The sequence below is a fragment of the Canis lupus genome, chromosome 3, assembly GCF_003254725.2.
Source record: "Canis lupus dingo isolate Sandy chromosome 3, ASM325472v2, whole genome shotgun sequence".
Lineage (NCBI taxonomy): Eukaryota > Metazoa > Chordata > Mammalia > Carnivora > Canidae > Canis > Canis lupus.
Genome location: NC_064245.1, coordinates 29,066,488 through 29,086,761, shown reverse-complemented (window position 1 = coordinate 29,086,761; position 20,274 = coordinate 29,066,488). Strand labels below are relative to the sequence as shown.

Below are 20,274 nucleotides of genomic sequence, written 5' to 3'. Positions count from 1 at the left end.
TTATAAGGAAAAAAGAGGATGAAAACACATATCAATAATATTTATGATCTTAGTATTTATAACAAAAAAGACCCAGAAGACTGGAACCAACCTTAATGCTAACAAGTGACAATTAAAGAAAAACATGTTAAAAACGTATAAAACTCAACACCCCCACAAATGAATGAATAATCCAGTTAAAAAATAGGCAGAAGACATGAGTAGACATTTTTCTAAAGACATCCAGATGGCCAAAAGATACATGAAAAGATGCTCAGTATCACTCATCATCAGGGAAATACAAATCAACCTACAATGAGATATCACCTCATACCAATCAGAATGACTAAAATTAACAGCATAAAAAACAACTGGTTTGTTGGCGAGGATGAAAAGAGAGGGAAAACTTTTTACACTGTTGATGGAAATGCAAACTGCTGCAGCCACTGTGGAGAACAGTATGTAGGTTCCTCAAAAAGTTAAAACTAGAACTACCCTATGATCCACCAATTGCACTACTAGGTATTTACCCATAAGATACAAAAATGCTAACTCAAAGAGATACATACACCCCAATGTTTATAATAGCATCATCAACAATAGCCAAATAATTGAAAAAGCCCAAATGTCCATTGACTGATGGATGAATGGGTAAAGAAGAGGTGGCAAATGGTATATAAAAAAGAATGAAAATCTTGCCACTTGTAATGATGTGGATAGAGCTAGAGTGTATAATGCTAAGCAAAATAAGTCAGTCAAAGAAAGACAAACACCATATGATCTCACTCATACATAGAATTTAAGAAAAAAAAACAAACAAATGGAAAAGAGAGGTGGGGAACCAAGAAACAGACTCTTAAGTATAGAGAACTGGTGGTTAGCAGAGGGGAGGATAGTGGAAACAGGGGATGGGGATGAAGGAGTACACTTGTGATGAACACTGGTGCTGTATGGAAGTACTGAATCACTAAACTGTACGCATGAAACTAATATTACACTGTATGTTAACTAACTGGTATTTAAATAAAAACTTTTAGGGCAGCCCAGGTGGCTCAGCGGTTTAGTGCCACCTTTAGTCCAGGGCGTGATCCTGGAGACCGGGGATTGAGTCCCACGTCAGGCACCTGCATGGAGCCTGCTTCTCCCTCTGCCTGTGTCTCTGCCTTTCTCTCCCTCTCTGTTTCTCTCATGAATAAATAAATAAAATCTAAAAAATAATAATAAATAAATACTTTTAACATATCAAGTCAATGAAGTATAATGCAGCTAGTATTATCCTCATTCATTACTAGCTTCAACTCTTAAAATACATTGATTATACATAGAAATAGCAACTTCACAGGACTTTCATGAAGAACATCTTATGTCTTGATTTTTAAAAATTGTAAAAAAAAAAAAAAAAAAAAGTGGAAGAGAAGCCATAACAGTACAATGTTCCCATTTGTTCTAACATTTACTTTTGTTAATTTATCTATGGAATAGATCCCCCAACACTTAATATCAGGCAGCCTGGGTGGCTCAGCGATTTAGCATCGCCTTCAGCCCAGGGCGTGATCCTGGAGCCTGGGGATCGAATCCCACATCGGGCTCCAGTCCCACATCGGGCTCCCTGCATGGAGCCTGCTTCTCCCTCTGCCTGTGTCTCTGCCTCTCTCTGTGTGTCTCTCATGAATAGATAAATAAAATCTTTTAAAAAATTTAATCACTTAATATCAAAATGAGATAGATGGTTTATTTAGTTATATGCCATTTGTTAATTTTGAACCAAAGTATCTATCTTAGGTACAGAAATTATTTTAAGTCATTGTGAACACTATTAAAAAGAACTACAACCTTCACTTTAATTGCTTTCAAAAGTAAAATGAACATCCATTTCTAGAACTATGGTGGGCTAGACACATGCCTGATCTCCTAATGAAAATATTAAAATGCTAGATTAAATATTAAAACCTCTTTTTTTGAAGTCATCAGTGACCTGGCTAGATACTAAACAATATTCAGAAGTCAAAACTAAGTGAATATGAGAACCCAGAGGTAAATGAAAAACAGGAATCTACTCTTGAGAGGATATACCTATTTAAATGACCCTGATCTTAGATTTCCACAGCCTCCCAGAAGTTGAGAGGAAGGGAAAAAAGACTAGGGCATTTTTTATAAAGCTCAATTTATAAAAGCATAATAAGTTATTCCTTAAATAAAGATGAGACACAGAGTGCTACACCTTCTGTGTAAAGGTATACTAAAAATCATCCCAATCCCCTTCCCTCAAGCCCCCAAAAGAATTGCAGGGAATATTGCTGGACCTTAGTGCAGAATAAATGGAGAGTCATAACAGAACAAAACCCCAAAACAAACAAAAAACCCCCCAAGTATTATTAACTGCAATATCTTATGGTTTGTATCCCGAATTCATACTATCTGGGTAGTCTATAAAACCACAAGCCAAGACATAAGTGGTCCCAGACATAAAACAGAAGGAAATATAAATCCTCTCTGGTGTAACTGACCTCCTAGGCAAGCCTCAAAGAATTCCACTATTCTAACAAATATAAACTCATGCTCATCAAAATTCACAAAATACACAAAAACACAAACTGCTATGAATAAGAACCAAGGGAAATAACAAAGAACACGATCAAATGTATGAAAACGTTAGATACTGGAATGTCACAGAATGTATTTTAATATATTTAGTGAAAATTAAGATATGAGTCAAAATGAGAAAGTAAAATATAACTAAACATTTGAAAAAGAACCAAGTATATAATAACTGAAATTTTAAATTCAATGAATAAATTCTATAGCAGGTTAATAAGAGGTAAAGAAAATATTAGTAAAGTAGAAAATAGAATACAGTAATTTATCTAAAATGTAGCAGAATCATATTTCTACAAACCAAACAAGGATATAGAAAATATAAACGAAAGGTTAAGAGACATACAGCATGGACTAAGAATGTCTAACATGCATGTGATCATAATGGCAAAAGGATAAGTTTCTATCAAAAGTATGCACTTCAGATAGAAGGAAAGCCGCCTCCATTTGAGAAAATGGTAGATGTGTGATTAGATTTAAACAAACACTGATTATTACAAAATAGCAATAGTAATGTTTCATGGAGCTACACAAAAAAGATAAAATTATAATCCTTAACAGTAGCATATAAGTCAAAGTATGTAAGTCAGGCATGATGTGATTAACCTCTGATACATTTAAAAAGAGGGGTGATTCAAAAAAAAAGAGGGTGATGCTATTTATTGTTAGATTTTTCGTAAGTTAGAATTTAAGGAGGGGGCAAGCTGGCGCCAAGCGGGGTCCTCCACCCCGCCCCCGGGCACCTGCCGCCCCCGGGCACCTGCCACTTCCACCTGCGACGTGCAGAGAGGCCAGCCCCGCGCTACAGAGAGAAGGGTTTGCGCTTCCGACCAGGTAGGAAGGTGGGGAAAATAAAGTACGAAGAACCAAGTGGGGGAGAGGTCCCCGTGAGGAGCCGGGCTGGGGGGCCTCCGGCAGGAAGGCCCCTCCCCGAGAAGTGAGAACTTTAACAACCCGCCGGATTCTTCCCCGAGGGAACAGGGCTCAGCGGGGACGTCGGGGAGCAGCCGGTGAGTCGGGGGGCCTCCAGGCAGAGGTGGCTGAGCCCCGATCCCCGCAGAGAGGCGGCCCGAGAGCGGGTCCTGCAGCACAGGCCGTGGATCCCAGGGCACGAGGGACACAGCCAGGATCCTGCACGGCCCCCACACCCCCGGGGGGAGAGGGGAGGGGGGAGAGGGGAGGGCTCGGGACAGCAAGGACCTTCCTACCACTGGGGCGCCCCAGGAGAGGGGAGAGGGAGGAGGGAACCGGATGGCGAGGACCCTCCTACTTCAGGGCGCCCCAGGGGGATAGGACGGGGGGAGGGCACAGGACGGTGAGGACCCTCCCGACGCCCCCAGGCTGTGCAGATCAGCGCCCCCGCAGCCCGGGAGCACCCAGGCCAGTGTGGACTGGGAGCTGCGGTGGTTACTGGGGGAACTGACCCCAGGGCTGGAGAGCTGGCTGCAGCCAGTATTCCTCCTGCTCACCGTCTGCCTGGGAGGGGGGGCCACCCGGGGACAGAGGCCTCAGGGGGTCAACAGCTCCCACTGAGCCTGGCACCAGCAGTGGGCAAGGCAGCTCCCCCAGGTGCACACACCTGAGCATCAGCACAGCACCCCCTCCCCCAGACCAGCTGGAAGGACAGGGGAAGAGCAAGTTCTCCACCAAGCAGCCCTGGAGAACTCCAGGGGGTAGTCGAGGGATTGATAGTACATAGAACTAGAGGGTCCCTTACTTTTAAATTTTTAATTAAAAAAAAAAAACTTTCCCTTTGTCCACTTAGGAGGTAGTTGATATTCTTGACTCAGCCCGCTCATACAGCCACTCTGCACTAAGCAAAATGACTAGAAGGAAGAACTCACCACAAAAGAAAGAAGCAGAAACAGTATTCTCTCCCACAGAGTTACAGAATATGGATTATAATTCAATTCATAAAGCCAATTCAGAAGCACAATTATAAAGCTACTGGTGGCTCTGGAAAAAATCATAAAAGATTCTAGAGACTTCATTACTGCAGAATTTAGATCTAATCAGGCCAATTAAAAATCAATTAAATGAGATGCAATCCAAACTGGATGTCCTAACAACTAGGGTTAATGAGGTGGAAAAAAGAGTGAGCGACATAGAAGACGAGTTGGTGGCAAGGAAGGAAGCTGAGGAAAAAAGAGAAAAACAATTAAAAGACCATGAGGAGGGATCCCTGGGTGGCGCAGCGGTTTGGTGCCTGCCTTTGGCCCAGGGCGCGATCCTGGAGACCCGGGATCGAATCCCACATCGGGCTTCCGGTGATGGAGCCTGCTTCTCCCTCTGCCTATGTCTCTGCCTCTCTCTCTCTGTGACTATCATAAATAAATAAAAATTTTTAAAAAATTAAAAAAAAAAGACCATGAGGAAAGGTTAAAGGAAATAAATGACAGCCTCAGAAGGAAAAATCTATATATAATTGGGGTTCCAGAAAAATGCCAAGAGGGACAGAGGGCCATAAAGTATATTTGAACAAATCATAGCTGAGAACTTCCCTAATTTGGGGAGGGAAACAGGCATTCAGATCCAGGAGATAGAGAGGTCCCCCCCCAAAAAAATCAATAAAAATGAAAAAAAATCAATAAAAACGGTTCAACACCTGGACATTTAATAGTGAAACTTGCAAATTCCAAAAATAAAGACAGAATCTTTAAAGCAGCAAGAGACAAAAAGTTCTTAAATTATATGGGGAGAAATATCAGATTAACAGCAAACCTCTCCACAGAGACCTGGCAGGCCAGAAGGGCTGGCAGGATATATTCAGAGTCCTAAATGAGAAGAACCTGCAGCCAAGAATACTTTATCCAGCAAGCCTCTCATTCAGGATAGGAGAGGTAAAGAGCTTCCAGGATAGGCAGAAACTGAAAGAATATGTGACCATCAAACCAGCTCTGCAAGAAATATTAAGGGAACCCCATAAAGAAAGAGGAAGCCCAAAGAAATAATCCACAAAAACAGGGATTGAAAAGGTACGATGACACTTACTTTATATCTTTCTTTTTTTTTTAAAGATTTTATTTATTTATTCATGATAGACATAGAGAGAGAGAGAGAGAGGGGCAGAGACACAGGCAGAGGGAGAAGCAGGCTCCATGCACCGGAAGCCCGACGTGGGACTCGATCCCAGGTCTCCAGGATCGCGCCCTGGGCCAAAGGCCGGCGCCAAACCGCTTGAGCCACCCAGGGATCCCCATATCTTTCAATAGTTACTCTGAACATGAATCGCTAAATGATCCAATCCAAAGACATTGAGTTTCAGACGGGATAAAAAAGCAAGACCCTTCTATTTGCTATCTACAAGAGACTCATTTTAGACCTCAGGACACCTCCAGCCTGAAAATGAAAGGGTGGAGAATCATTTACCATTCAAAGGGTCCTCAAAAGAAAGCTGGAGTAGCAATCCTCATATCAAATAAATTAAAGTTTATCCCAAAGACTGTAGTAAGAGATGAAGAGGGACACTATATCATACTTAAAGGATGTATCGAACAAGAGGACCTAACAATCATGAAAATTGATGTCACTAACGTGGGAGCTGCCAAGTATATCAATTAATAACCAAAGTAAAGACATACTTAGATAATAATACACTTATACTAGGAGACTTCAACACAGCACCTTCTGCATATGACAGATTTTCTAAGCACAACATCACCAAAGAAACAAAGGCTTTAAATGATACACTGGAGCAGATGGATTTCAGAGCTATATACAGAACTTTCCATCCGAATGCAAATGAATACACATTCTTCTCAAGTGCACATGGAACTTTCTCCAGAATAGACCATATACTGGGTCACAAATCAGGTCTCAACTAATACCAAAGATTGGGATTGTCCCCTGCATTTTTCAGAGCATAATGCTTTGAAACTTGAACTCAATCACAAGAAGAAATTTAGAAGAAACTCAAACACGTGGAGGTTAAAGAGCATCCTACTAAAAGATGAATAGGTCAACCAGGAAATTAAAGAATAATTTAAAAGATTCATGGAAACTAATGAAAATGAGGATCCAACTGTTCAAAATCTTTGGGATAGAGCAAAAGCGGTCCTAAGAGGGAAATACATCACAATCCAAGCATCCCTCAAAAAAACTGGAAAAAACTCAAACACAAGCTAACCTTGTACCTAAGGGAACTGGAGAAAGAACAGCAAATAAAACCTATACCAAGCAGAAGAGAGATAATAAAGATTCGAGTAGAACTCAATGAAACAGAGACCAGAACTGTAGAACAGATCAACTAAACCAGGAGTTGGTTCTTTGAAAAAATTAATAAGATTGATAAACCCCTAGCCAGCCTTATTGTAAGAAAAAAGACTTGAATTAATAAAATCATGAATGAAAGAAGACAGATTACAACCAATACCAAGGAAATACAAACAATTTTAAAAATGTATTATAAGCAGCTATACGCCAATAAATCAGGCAATCTAGAAGAAATGGACGCATTTCTGGAAAACCACAAATTACCAAAACTGGAACAAGAAGAAATAGAAAACCTGAACAGGCTGATAATAAGGGAAGAAATTGAAGTAGTCATCAAAAACCACCCAAGACACAAAAGTCCAGGGCCAGATGGCTTCCCAGGGGAATTCTAACAAACGTTTTAAAGAAGAAATAATACCTATTCTACTAAAGCTGTTCCGAATTATAGAAAGGGATGGAATACTTCCAAACTCATTTTATGAGGCAGCATCACCTTAATTCCAAAATCAGACAAAGACCCCACCAAACAGGACAATTATAGACCAATATCCCTGATGAACACAGATGCAAAAATTCTCAACAAGATACTAGCCAATAGGATCCAACAATACATTAAAAAGATTATTCACCATGACCAAGTGGGATTTATCCCCGGGATCCAAGGCTGGTTCAACACTCATAAAACAATCAACGTGATAGATCACATCAACAAGAGAAAAAGCAAGAACCATATGAGCCTCTCAATAGATGCAGAGAAAAGCATTTGACAAAATACAGCATCCATTCCTGATCAAAATTCTTCAGAGTGTAGGGATAGAGGGAACATTCCTCAGCATCTTCAAAACCATCTATGAAAAGCCCATGGCAAATATCATTCTCAATGGAGAAACACTGAGAGTCTTTCCCCTAAGATCAGGAACAGGACAGGGATGTCCACTCTCACCACTGCTATTCAACATAGTACTGGAAGTCCTAGCCTCAGCAATCAGATGACAAAAAGAAATAAAAGGCATTCAAATTGGCAAAGAAGAAGTTAAACTCTCCCTATTCACAGATGACATGATACTGTATGTAGAAAACCCAAAAGACTCCACCCCAGGATTGCTAGAACTCATACAGCAATTCGGCAATGTGGCAGGATACAAAATCAATGGCCAGAAATCAGTGGCATTTCTATACACTAACAATGAGACTGAAGAAAGAGAAATTAAGGAGTCAATCCATTTACAATTGCACCCATAAGCATAAGATACCTAGGAATAAACCTAACCAAAGAGGTAAAGGATCTATACCCTAAAAACTACAGAACACTTCTGAAGGAAATTGAGGCAGACACAAAGATATGGAAAATACTCCCTGCTCATGGATTGGAAAAATAGATATTGTCAAAATGTCAATGCTACCCAGGGCAATTTACACGTTTAATGCAATCCCTATCAAAAAACCATGAACTTTCTTCAAAGAGTTGGAAGAAATCATCTTAAGATTTGTGTGGAATCAGAAAAGACCCCAAATAGCCAGGGGAATATTAAAAAAGAAAACCAGAGCCAAGAGCATCACAATGCCGGATTTCAAGTTGTATTATGAAGCTGTGATCATCAAGACAGTGTGGTACTGGCACAAAAACAGACACATAGATCAATAAAACAGAATGGAGAACCCAGAAATGGGCCCTCAACTCTATGGTCAACTAATATTGGACAAAGCAGGAATGACTATCCACTGGAAAAAGGACAGTCTGAAAAGACTTTATTTATTGAAGAATTATTTATTGAAAAATAAATGGTGCTGGGAAAATTGGACAGCCACATGCAGAAGAATGAAACCAGACCATTCTCTTACACCATACACAAAGATAAACTCAAAATGAATGAAAGATCTAAATGTGAGACAAGAATCCATCAAAATCCTAGAGGAGAACATAGGCAACACCCTTTTTGAACTTGGCCACAACAACTTCTTGCAAGATACATCTATTAAGGCAAGGCAAACAAAAAGCAAAAATGAAGTACAGAGCTTTCTTAAAAAGATTTTGTTTATTTATTCATGAGAGATGCAGAGAGAGAGAGGCAGAGATACAGGCAGAGGGAGAAGCAGGCTCCACGCATGGAGCCCAACATGGGACTCGATCCTGGGTCTCCAGGATCAGGCCCTGGGCCAAAGGTGGCCCTAAACTGCTGAGCCACCTGGGCTGCCCAGGACTACTGGGCTTTAATCAAGATAAAAAGCTTCTGCACAGCAAAAGAAACAGTCAACAAAACTAAAAGCCAACCTACAGAATGGGAGAAGATATTTGCAAATGACACATCAGATAAAGGGCTAGAATCCAAGATCTATAAGGAACTTACTAAACTCAACACCCAAGAAACAAATAATCCAATCATGAAATGGGCAAAAGACATGAATAGAAATTTCACCAAAGACATATACGTTAGGGAACAAGCACATGAGAAAATGCTCCGCATCACTGACCATCAGGGAAATACAAATTAAAACCACAATGAGATCCCACCTCACACTAGTGAGAATGGTGAAAATTAACAAGACAGGAAATAATAAATGTTGGAGAGGATGTGGAGAAAGGGGAACCCTCTTGCACTGTTGGTGGGAATGTGAACTGGTGCAGCCACTCTGGAAAACTGTGTGGAAGTTCCTCGAAGAGTTAAAAATAGAGCTACCCTATGACCCAGCAATTGCACTACTGGGTATTTACCCTAAAGATACAGATGCAGTGAGACGCCAGGACACCTGCACCCCAATGTTTATAGCAGCAATGTCCACAATAGCCAAATTGTGGAAGGAGCCTTGGTGTCCATCGACAGATGAGGGATAAAGAAGCTGTGGTCTATGTATACAGTGGAATATTACTCAGCCATCAGAAAGGACGAACACCCACCATTTGCTTCGACATGGATGGAGCTAGAGAGTATTATGCTGAGTGAAGTAAGTCAATTGGAGAAGGACAATCATTATATGGTTTCACTCATGGGGAATATAAAAAATTAGTGAAAGGGATTATGGGAGAAAGGAGAGAAAATGAGTGGAAAAAATTAGAGAGAGTGACAAAACATGAGAGACTCCTAACTCTGAGAAACAAATAAAGGGTAGTGGAAAGGGAGGTGGGCAGGGGGACAGGGTGACTGGGCGATGGGCACTGAGGGGGACACTTGACGGGATGAACAATGGGTGTTATACTATGTGTTGGCAAATCGAACTCCAATAAAAAAAATATATATAAAATTTTTTTTTAAAAGGAGACAATTTAGGTTAAAGGTAAACCAGATTTTTGGAAAACAAAACTAAAGAATTAACATGTTTTGATTCCTACTCTATTTGCATGACTCTCACAATCGGGTTACCAGGCAGAAATTTTTACCAACATTTAACTTTTAGAGATATGCTTTGGTCTCTATGTGTATTTACAACTAGTAAAATACTCTTATAATCTGGAAACTTCCTTTGCATACCTCAAATAATAACAGTTCTCACTCAGGAAAAAAATATTTTAGAATGACTACCAAAATAAAAATAATAGAGCATAAAATGCCCTAATAGGGGAGAAATTGAATGAAAAAAAAAAAAAGCTTTTGATTCAGAAGAGAAAAAGAAACAGAGAATAGTTAGGACAAATAGAAATCACTAAATAAGATGTTAAAATCAATCTAAATATATTAGTAATTTAAATAAATATAAAGGACACACAAGAATCAATTATACTAATAAACATGTCAAAACTGAAATTAAAAACACAATACAATTTATAATTACTCTAAGGAAAATGAAAAACTTGCTTATACATTTAACATGTATATAATATATCTGCTAAAAAATTTCCAAGTGCTGATTTTAAAAAGTCAAAGAAAACTAAAATAAGTAAAGAGATATATCACATTCATGAAATGTAAGACTCATTATAATTAGAGTATCAATTCTCCCCAAATTGGTCGATAGTCTAATGCAATTCCTTTGAAAATACTAGCAAGGTTTTTCTCACAGCCAAGATTATTCTAAAATCTATATGGAAAGGCACAAGAAAAAAAAAAAAAAAGGAAAGGCACAAGACCTAGAGTAGTTAAAACAATCTTGACAAAGAAGTGGGAAAAATTCTTCTTTGTTAAGGCTTACTATATAGCTAGAGTAATCAAGAAAGTGTGGTATGGGCAGAGAAATAGACACATAAACCAAAGGAACACAATGGAAGACCCAGAAATAGATCCACACAAATATGCTATACTAACTTTTGACAAAAGTGCAAACCCAATTCCATGAAGGAAGGACAGCCTTTTCAATAAATTATGCTGTACATCCAGAAGCAAAGAGATAACCTTGACTTAAACTGCACACCTTATATGAATATTAGATCAAAATGAATCACAGATTTAAATATAAAATATGAACCTATAAAACTTTTAGAAAATCATCTAAGAGAAAATTATCAGGATCTGGGGCTAAGCTCAGACTTGACCCAATGATCCATAAAAGGAAAAACTGATACATACAGTTTGGATGAGTCTCAGTGAAAAAAGCCAAACCCAAAAATCATATGGTATTTGTCTTTCTTTATCTGACTTATTTCACTTAGCATTATACTCTCTAGGTTCAACTATGTTCTTACCAATGGCAAGATTTCATTATTTTTTATGGATGAGTAATATTCCATCTTGCATGTATGTATATACATGTGTGTGTATACATATAAATGCATATATGCATACACTGCATCTTCTTTATTCATCTATCAATGGATGCTTAGGTTGCTTTCCTATCTTGGCTAATGCAGACAATGATGCAAAGAACATAGGGGTGCATATATCTCTTCAAATTAGTGTTTTCAAGTGTTCAGTATCCTGAAAAATGGTACTAGATACATGAAAGTTTTGAACTTCTGTGTACCAAAAGATGCTATAAAAATACTAAATAGATAGGGATGCCTGGGTGGCTCAATTAGTTATGTCTGAGTCTTGATTTTGGTTCATGTCATGATTTCAGGCTCATGAGACTAAGCCCCATGTCAGCCTCCGAACTGGGCATGGAGCCTGCTTAAGATTTTCTCTCTCTACCCCTCTGTGACCCCTCTTTAAAAAAAAAAGAGTGAATAGATAACCACTGGAAAAAGTTATTTGTAATACCTAATACCCTCTAAATGGACAAAAAAAATGAACCCAAAATATATGAAGAGCTACTTCATATAATCAGTAAAAAAAAGACATACAACCCAATAGGAAAAAAAATACTCAAAAAAGCATTTCACAAAGAAGTGCAAGTAGCCATAGCATAAACAGATGAAAGATGCTCATAATCAGATAAAATTTCAAATATGCCAAGTCGTAAGAACTTAAAATTCTGGTAATATTAAGTACTGATGTGAGGTACTAATACATACACACTGCTTTGTGTGGTCTAAATTAGTATAATCACTTTGGAAAGCAATTTGACACTACCCAAAGAAACTCTTCCAGATATGTGTATGGTCATATGTTTATAGAATGGATAAATCGTAGCATATTCCTACAATGCAGTACTATATGACAATGAATATTAATGACTTACGGTAGAAGCTATAAAACCACAAAAAATATATATACAATATAATTTTCTTTATATAAATATCAAAACCATGCAGAATTAATCAATATATTGTTTAGAAGAAAAAATATGTCAAAATGGTGAATAAGGGATCCCTGGGTGGCACAGCGGTTTGGCGCCTGCCTTTGGCCCGGGGCGCGATCCTGGAGACCCGGGATCGAATCCCACATCAGGCTCCCAGCATGGAGCCTGCTTCTCCCTCTGCCTGTGTCTCTGCCTCTCTGTCTCTCTCTGTGTGACTATCATGAATAAATAAATAAAATCTTAAAAAAAAAATGGTGAATAAAAGAAAGCAATGAAAATTCCAAGTCAGTATAATGGTTAACCTTAAGTAGATAAGGAAGGGATGGGCATACAAGGTATTACAAATGTTGTGTGTGTGTGTGTATATATATATATATACACACACACACACACAGACACACACACATACATATATATGACATATAGAGAGAGATAGATATAGAGGTAGGCACATAGGTAATCATAAAATTTTTATACTTCAGATCCTAACGTATTTTTAATTAATATTTAACTTAAAAAGACTTTTTATAAAGAAAACAATCATACATCTTGAATTCTCTTTCTGTTTAGGAGAGGAAAACTTAACCATGGTTACATTCTTAGTGGATTATGAGTTATTTCTTTTCAGTGAGTATAAAACCAAGAACAGAAAAGAAGCAAGGAAATTAAAAACAGAAAATTCTTATATAAGTGCTAGGCAACAACAGACAGCCCACCTTTCCCAGAAAGTCTGGCCACACAAAGGGCCTCTGGAAACAGAGCAGATTGGTGCATTCACCAGAAGAGCCTTGCTGATCTGTGCTGTGTTCCCCAGAGGACTTTGCCCTACCGATTTTTACATCATTAGCCCTCTTAGGATGGGCTGAGGTCACTTCCAATTTGAAAATGACCTTGGATCACAAGCTGAGGTTTTTAATTTGTTTACAGTGATTATTAAGCATCCTGAGGTATGATTAATAAATCTTCTGCATAGAGAAATAAGTTTATTGCTAACAAAGATGGTCCTTAGCATAATTCTACTATTTATACTGATGCAGTGAGTTTATTCCACAAACTAGTTTTCTAACACATTCTAATCTCATATTGCTTGACAGCAATAAATTGGTGAACTAATAAACAAGACACAAACTGGTTAGTAAACTCTAAATATGGAATGACTTTTCTCTTTTCCAAATAACATAGTCACTGGAAAAAATGTTTTTCCTTATTTTCCATATTATCTATTATCATAGAAAGAAAAACTTAATTTTTAAAGTTTAACAAATTGGGGCTAAGATTCTATAGGAAGTCAAATACATATTCTGCTTTTTGTAAAGGGATCTGTGAGAACTATTGTTTTTCTCTTAGAAGAGCTCAAGAATAAATAACAGAACATGTACTGAGTTGCTACGTATCATAATTAAACAGAGTGATGTGCTAGTTAACAACTAGCTACACAGAGGAGGAAAAGCCTTGATTTGTAGCATTTGCCGATTTCAACAGTGTAAATACTCCCACCAAGGCCTATTTCTGCTACAAATTTGATATTAACTAAATATGGAGTTCAGAAGAAATGCACAGTAGCACATCATTATCTAGTATCTTCACCATAAAGATAGAAGAAACAGATGTAAATAACTTTAAGGGCATAAATAACAAGAAAATGTAGCACAGTAATTAGGAAGTGATGTTTGAGCATTTATTACCCTTTGTTTTTTTGTATAATTTATTTTAATGTTTATATAATTTTATTTTAACATATTTTAAGAACACAGCTGAGACCTTGTTCCAGCCTATGACTGATAAGACTACACTCTAGGTAATGTGCCCAAACCAGTACAATTCGTAAAAGACAGAATTCAGTATATGAACACGCTCATATATATTCCCATAAACTCATGACCCGTATATAGAAAAAAATTCTAAAATTCTCCTATAAGGTGTCTGCTTGGTAAATTACATACACAATTCAGTGACAGCTACGTTAATGGACTCTTCTGCAAATAACAGATATAATTCTCAGAGTTTACCCCCTATTCCAGCCCCATCAGACACAGCAATGTAACATGTAATTTCTAGATTCCTAACAAAGTCATCCAGTAGGCCTTAGAGAACTCCAATATCATTCCCTCTCTGTCTAGTCAGTGAACAAGACACAAGGTAGCAAAGGGGGGAAAGAGAGAATCCCAAAGGATCCCTTCCACATTAATTATGCAAATCACAAGTAAATTAGACACTAAAAATTTAAGATTGATTGAAAGGCTTGCTCAAATTGCTTTAACTGTGATTCATATACCAATCACACAAATTCATATGTTAGGTTGTTTAAAAAATAATAATAATAAAAAGATGGAGAATGGAATAAAATTATCTTAATTTAAATGTCAAAGACATGGTTGCTGAAGTATGAGTCTCTTACAGTGTTAGCACTAGCCCATCAGATGTTAACAAAATCTGATATGCAACAGTTTTACATATCCCCTTGTGGGAGAAAGATCAACTTGTGATCTGCTTTATAAATCAGCTACAGTGTAAGAGTTAGGCTACTGTAGCTAAATGGCTTTTAGATATGCTTCCTGTTTTAAGCTACCATATTTACAAATGAAAGCTTTTTCAAACCACGGCTTTTAATATAATTTGCATATTTAGTAATACATTGATTAAAATTAAACACGGATTATTGCAATTTATTTCAGAAACAGATGGGATGCATTAAGTGAAAAGCCAGAGCTTTTAAACAGAACAGACTCACTGGCTGACTACTGATGAATGATGAACACAAAAACTTTCTAAATTGATAAAAAGGAAGAAAAAAAAAGCCCTTTGTGCCCATTTCCTTTAAAGGCTTTCCTGACTAGTGACTCCATGAAATTAGTAATAAAGTTAATTTAAAATGAATAATGTATATCAAAGGTATGTATCAGCTTAATGACAGCAGATTTGTCAGAAGAGAAAAAAACAAAAAAACGCTTCCATGAACTTTGAATCTTCTGGTCTGCAGAGAATGTGTCCTCAGGTTTTCCTAATTAAACCCAGATTTGATAGGGTTCACCAGCAGATGGCATTCTTCCATTACATACCCTCCTACTGGACTGTTGATTTTACAGTTTCATGAAACTTCACCAGCTAGTGTAAATTAACCATGAACTCACTCCCTGGTAGAGATAGTTGGGTTATTGAAATGGCATATTCTCAAAATAGTCTTGGTCACTGTAAACCTGATTAGATTGTAAAGACAGTTCATTTTTTCCTCTGCTCTCTATCCATTGCTGTGCTGTTTATCTTTCACAGAAGTTAATATTGTTAATAAGTTAATAATATTATAAGAATACTGTATACATCTCTTATGTTAGCCCCTTGTCATTTACGTCATCAAAGGTAGAACTAACCTTTGCCTCATCCCACCTCCATAGTAGTGTGATGTAATTCATCATGTCACATGAACATGCTTGTTCCATTTTGAAAATAACTTTCAGGGATCCGTGGGTGGCTCAGCGGTTTGGCGCCTGCCTTTGGCCCAGGGCGCGATCCTGGAGATCTGGGATCGAATCCCATGTCAGGCTCCCGGTACATGGAGCCTGCTTCTCCCTCTGCCTGTGTCTCTGCCTCTCTCTCTCTCTCTCTGTGACTATCATAAATAAATAAAAATGTAAAAAAAAATTAAAAAAAAAAGAAAAGAAAATAACTTTCACATATAAGCGTTTCATTTTATAAAACTTAGGCAGTTTCCAAGTTAATTCAGCAAATTCTGGCTTATTACATTTGGCTATACAATTCTTCTTATTAACTTGGGCAATTAATTCTCAGAATGCCATAAAAGAAAACCTATTCAAGTAGATAGAAGATTTATAATTTAATTTTCATACATTTTTTCCTCCTGAACTTTTGTGTGTTATACATGAAAAGGGAACCTGATCCATAACATTTAAATAATATCGTATTATTCAAAACCTTTACTAGATAGTACAGAACTCCTATAATAAGTAGACTCAAATTCACTAAATTTATTTGAACTATACTGCTGAAGGTAAAGTTGTACTAAAATCAGACTAGTCTTAATATTTCCTTTTTAATATAAATGCTAATTATAAGCTCTCAGGATAGGCAAAACTGGGCAGCTTAAAGCATAAATTGTTCATTTCATAATAGATCAATGGCACCTATTTCGAGAAACCAAATGAAAACAATTTTTATATACAGTTTCTGATGATTTTGTTTCTTAAAAGCACACATGAATACAAAAAACAAAAAAATTCTTTCATCAAAATCGTGACTACAGTAACACCATGCTGTGAAGGTTTTCTTTTGGATTTTTTTTCTGTTTTTAAATGTAAAATATTACCAAAATTACCTCCAGCTTTTTCAAAGTTTGATTAAATACTCAAAAGTACTTAAAAAGTCAGTTCCCAGTTTCACTGCTATGGATTACTCTAACATGAAGTGTTTGTCACCTATTGTGAGTTGTGAAAATCCCCCTGTATCCAATGTGTTTTGTTTGGATTGAGATGGCATGCAGTTGATGGCTGTGACCTTCATGGTGGCTTAGATCCCTGGCTGGCACTGATTTTTGATTTAGTGCCGATCTGCTGCGCTTGTCACAGGCTGCAAGGTGCTTTCCATGCACTAATGGAACAGCTCAAGGGCAGAGGGGCCCTATAACTGTCTATCTCTTACCAACCACGGGCTAAACAGAGAGGTGAGTTTTCTACATGTGAATGACAGACTCAAAGATTACACGCAGGAGGTCATGCAAAGTTTTAAAACCTGCTCAGACTTCATGAAAATAATAAGCACATGCAAAGTGCACACTCTAAGGTTATTCTGCTTGCTAATGAATATGTATTTGCACCGTTAAAATGGAATGTTTAACACAAATACTGATAATATATCTTCATTTGGTGCCAGGGAACTAACAATCAGTTGATGTGTCCTTTGGTTCAACTATAGTTGTTAATAAATTCTGCTACTTAATGATGTCTTCAACAGAAAATTGCATACGTCCAAATTTTTCCTTCTAAGAAAACACAAAATGGCATGATAATTGTCACAGAAAGAGATAAATTTTGAGATAAAACAGAACATGTTGGCCTATGTATCATTTTGTTTAGGTATTCTGACTACTGAAAGGTATTCCACATATTTAGGGGGAAAAATCAGGTAAATATTGCATCCTAAACCTACATATGACTTGCTCTCACCTAGGTGAGAGGCTGGTAAACATATGGGTGGTATATCTGCAAGTGACCAAACCCTATTCATCCTTCAAAGACTTGGCTCACGTGCTGCCTCCTCAAAGAAAGTCTTCATTCTCCCAAGAATGACATCTCTCCTCCTTTGAATTTCTTACTTATATTTGACTTGTGCATTTCTTACTGCTATTATTGCTCTTTATCTTGTTTTTTTTTTTTTTTTTTTTTAAAGATTTTATTTATTTATTCATGATAGTCACAGAGAGAGAGAGAGGCTCAGAGACACAGGCAGAGGGAGAAGCAGGCTCCGTGCACCGGGAGCCCGACGTGGGATTCGATCCCGGGTCTCCAGGATCGCGCCCTGGGCCAAAGGCAGGCGCCAAACCGCTGCGCCACCCAGGGATCCCTTTATCTTGTTTTAATAGATATTCTCTCAGTTCCTGCAACAGACTATAAGCTCTTTAAGGGCAAGTACCACATCCATTTTATCTTTAAATTTTTTTAACTTATTATTATTATTATTATTATTATTATTATTATTATTAAGTAATCTCTACTCCCAACTTGGAGCTAGAACTCAGGACCCTGAGACCAAGAGTCTCATGTTCCAGTGACTGAGCCAGGCAGGTACCCCCATTTTATCTTTAAAACCATTACCTTACATAGCCCTGTGCCTGATACATTGTAAGTGCTCAATACACACTTGCTGAATGAATCAATGAATGGCAAATACATGACTACAACATGGTAGCAGTCTCCTGTTTTATGAAATTTCAAAGCTATCAGATTTTATCATTAACATAAATGCCTGATGACTTTGTAAACCTTCATTTCTTCTATCACCACATACAGGTCAATGGCCCCTCTAACATTCAGAAATCTCACTCTGGAGTTTCTGATTTCTCTGACTTTGCCTCTCATCAGCAAAACCACATGCTAGTCCTTATTCTCATCTAAGACAACTCTACAACCAGGCTTGCCAAACCAACAGTACCTTACACATACTATTCAGATCCATTCTGTTTATAATGGATCTTACATTATATATATTATATCACAGGATATAAACTTAATCCATTTCTGACAAACTTTTGAAACCATCCCATGTTTCAGCTATGGCCCTTTGAGATGCTAATTTTCTCTTTGTGGGCCTACTATGCACTAGGCACTAAAAGTTAATTGAGATAATAATAAAACTTTTCAGGGTGCCTGGGTGGCTCAGTCAGTTAAGTGTCTGCCTTCAGCTCAGGTCATGATCCTAAGGTCCTGGGACAGAATTCCACAATGGGCTCCCTGCTCAGTGAGGAGCCTGCTTCTCCCTCTGCCTCTGCTTGCTCTCTGTCAAATAAATAAATAACATCTTTAAAAAAAAAAAAAGAATTCAAAAAATTCCCACTCTCAGTAGATGGCTTCTGATTCCCCTAAACATAAATTTATTCTTTTCAAAAAATAAATAGATAAATAAATCTATTCTTTTCTGCCATTCAAGACAATCCAGTTGAAAAATGTTGATAGGGCACAGCCCGGGTGGCTCAGCGGTTTAGCGCCGCCTTCAGCCCAGGGCCTGATCCTGGAGACCCGGGATCGAGTACCGCATCAGGCTTCCTGCATGGAGCCTGCTTCTCCCTCTCCCTCTGCCTGTCTCTGCCTCTCTCTCTCTCTCATGGATAAAGAAATAAAATCTTAAAAAAAAAAAGAAAAATGTTGATAAACTGTATCAAAAACATATATTTTAGAATAAGAAAATCTTGATTAGGATCCCAATTACTCCTCTTTCTAATCATGTCTCATTGGGTGACTTAATTAATCATTACATGTCTAACTTTTCTCATCTATAAAATATGCATAATATACCTATCTTTCAGGGCAACTGTAAAGATTAAATAAATTAGCACATGTAAAGTGCAAAGATAGCACCTACTACATAGTAAGTGATCTTTTCTTCTTTCTCCCTATGGGAACTTTATTCAACCCCTAAAAGAGATGGACCAGACCCTAATGTTTTTGTTTTTGTTTTTTATGATAGTCACAGAGAGAGAGAGAGAGGCAGAGACACAGGCAGAGGGAGAAGCAGACTCCATGCACCGGGAGCCCGATGTGGGATTTGATCCTGGGTCTCCAGGATCGTGCCCTGGGCCAAAGGCAGGCGCCAAACCACTGCGCCACCCAGGGATCCCAGACCCTAATGTTATTTTACAAGGCTGCCACTTCAAATCCTTAGACCTGAACCAATGAACAACTGATATAATAGTTTAACCATCAAACTGCATTCACAATACAGTTACATTTTGCATGTCAAACAGCCCATTAAGACTTCATAGATACTATTCAGATGATCTACATAGTTTTGTCACCACTTTTAAAACTTTCAAAAGCCTCCAGGTCAATCATCTCACATTCTGAATGACCTAACTTCTTTGTCTCCTTTGCTGACAGAAATTCCTTTACTGCCTCTTTCTCCAGGGGGTGGCAACCCACCCAGGTTCTACTCTTCACACTTGTCTCTCATCTCTACACTTAATCCTTCCAGTGAGTGTATTTACTCTAATGGCTTCAACAAGCAACTCTATGCCAGTGATCCCAAAATGCTGTCTGCAGTCCTGACCTTGGATCCATGTTTCAGTCTTCAGATTTACCTGCTTCCAGGGTATGTATGCCCTGTTAAACTGCCATCTATTCAAACGTAACTGGCTCATAACTTATCTCAGCA

At 37.9% G+C, this 20,274-nt stretch overlaps 1 protein-coding gene across 10 annotated transcripts in view; it reads right to left on the bottom strand.

Annotated features, from left to right (window-relative positions):
* Window positions 1-20,274, bottom strand: part of WDR41 (WD repeat domain 41) — a 204,438-nt gene that overhangs the window by 104,323 nt on the left and 79,841 nt on the right. For 2 of the 10 annotated variants that reach the window (XM_025437312.3, XM_049108358.1), the window contains exon 1: window positions 15,765-15,824. The exons of the other annotated variants lie outside the window; for them this stretch is intronic. In XM_025437312.3, the coding sequence (XP_025293097.2) occupies window positions 15,765-15,809 (45 nt within the window). In that variant the 5' untranslated portion in view covers window positions 15,810-15,824. Of the gene's footprint in view, window positions 1-15,764; window positions 15,825-20,274 lie in introns of those variants that run through there. 10 annotated transcript variants of the gene reach the window in all.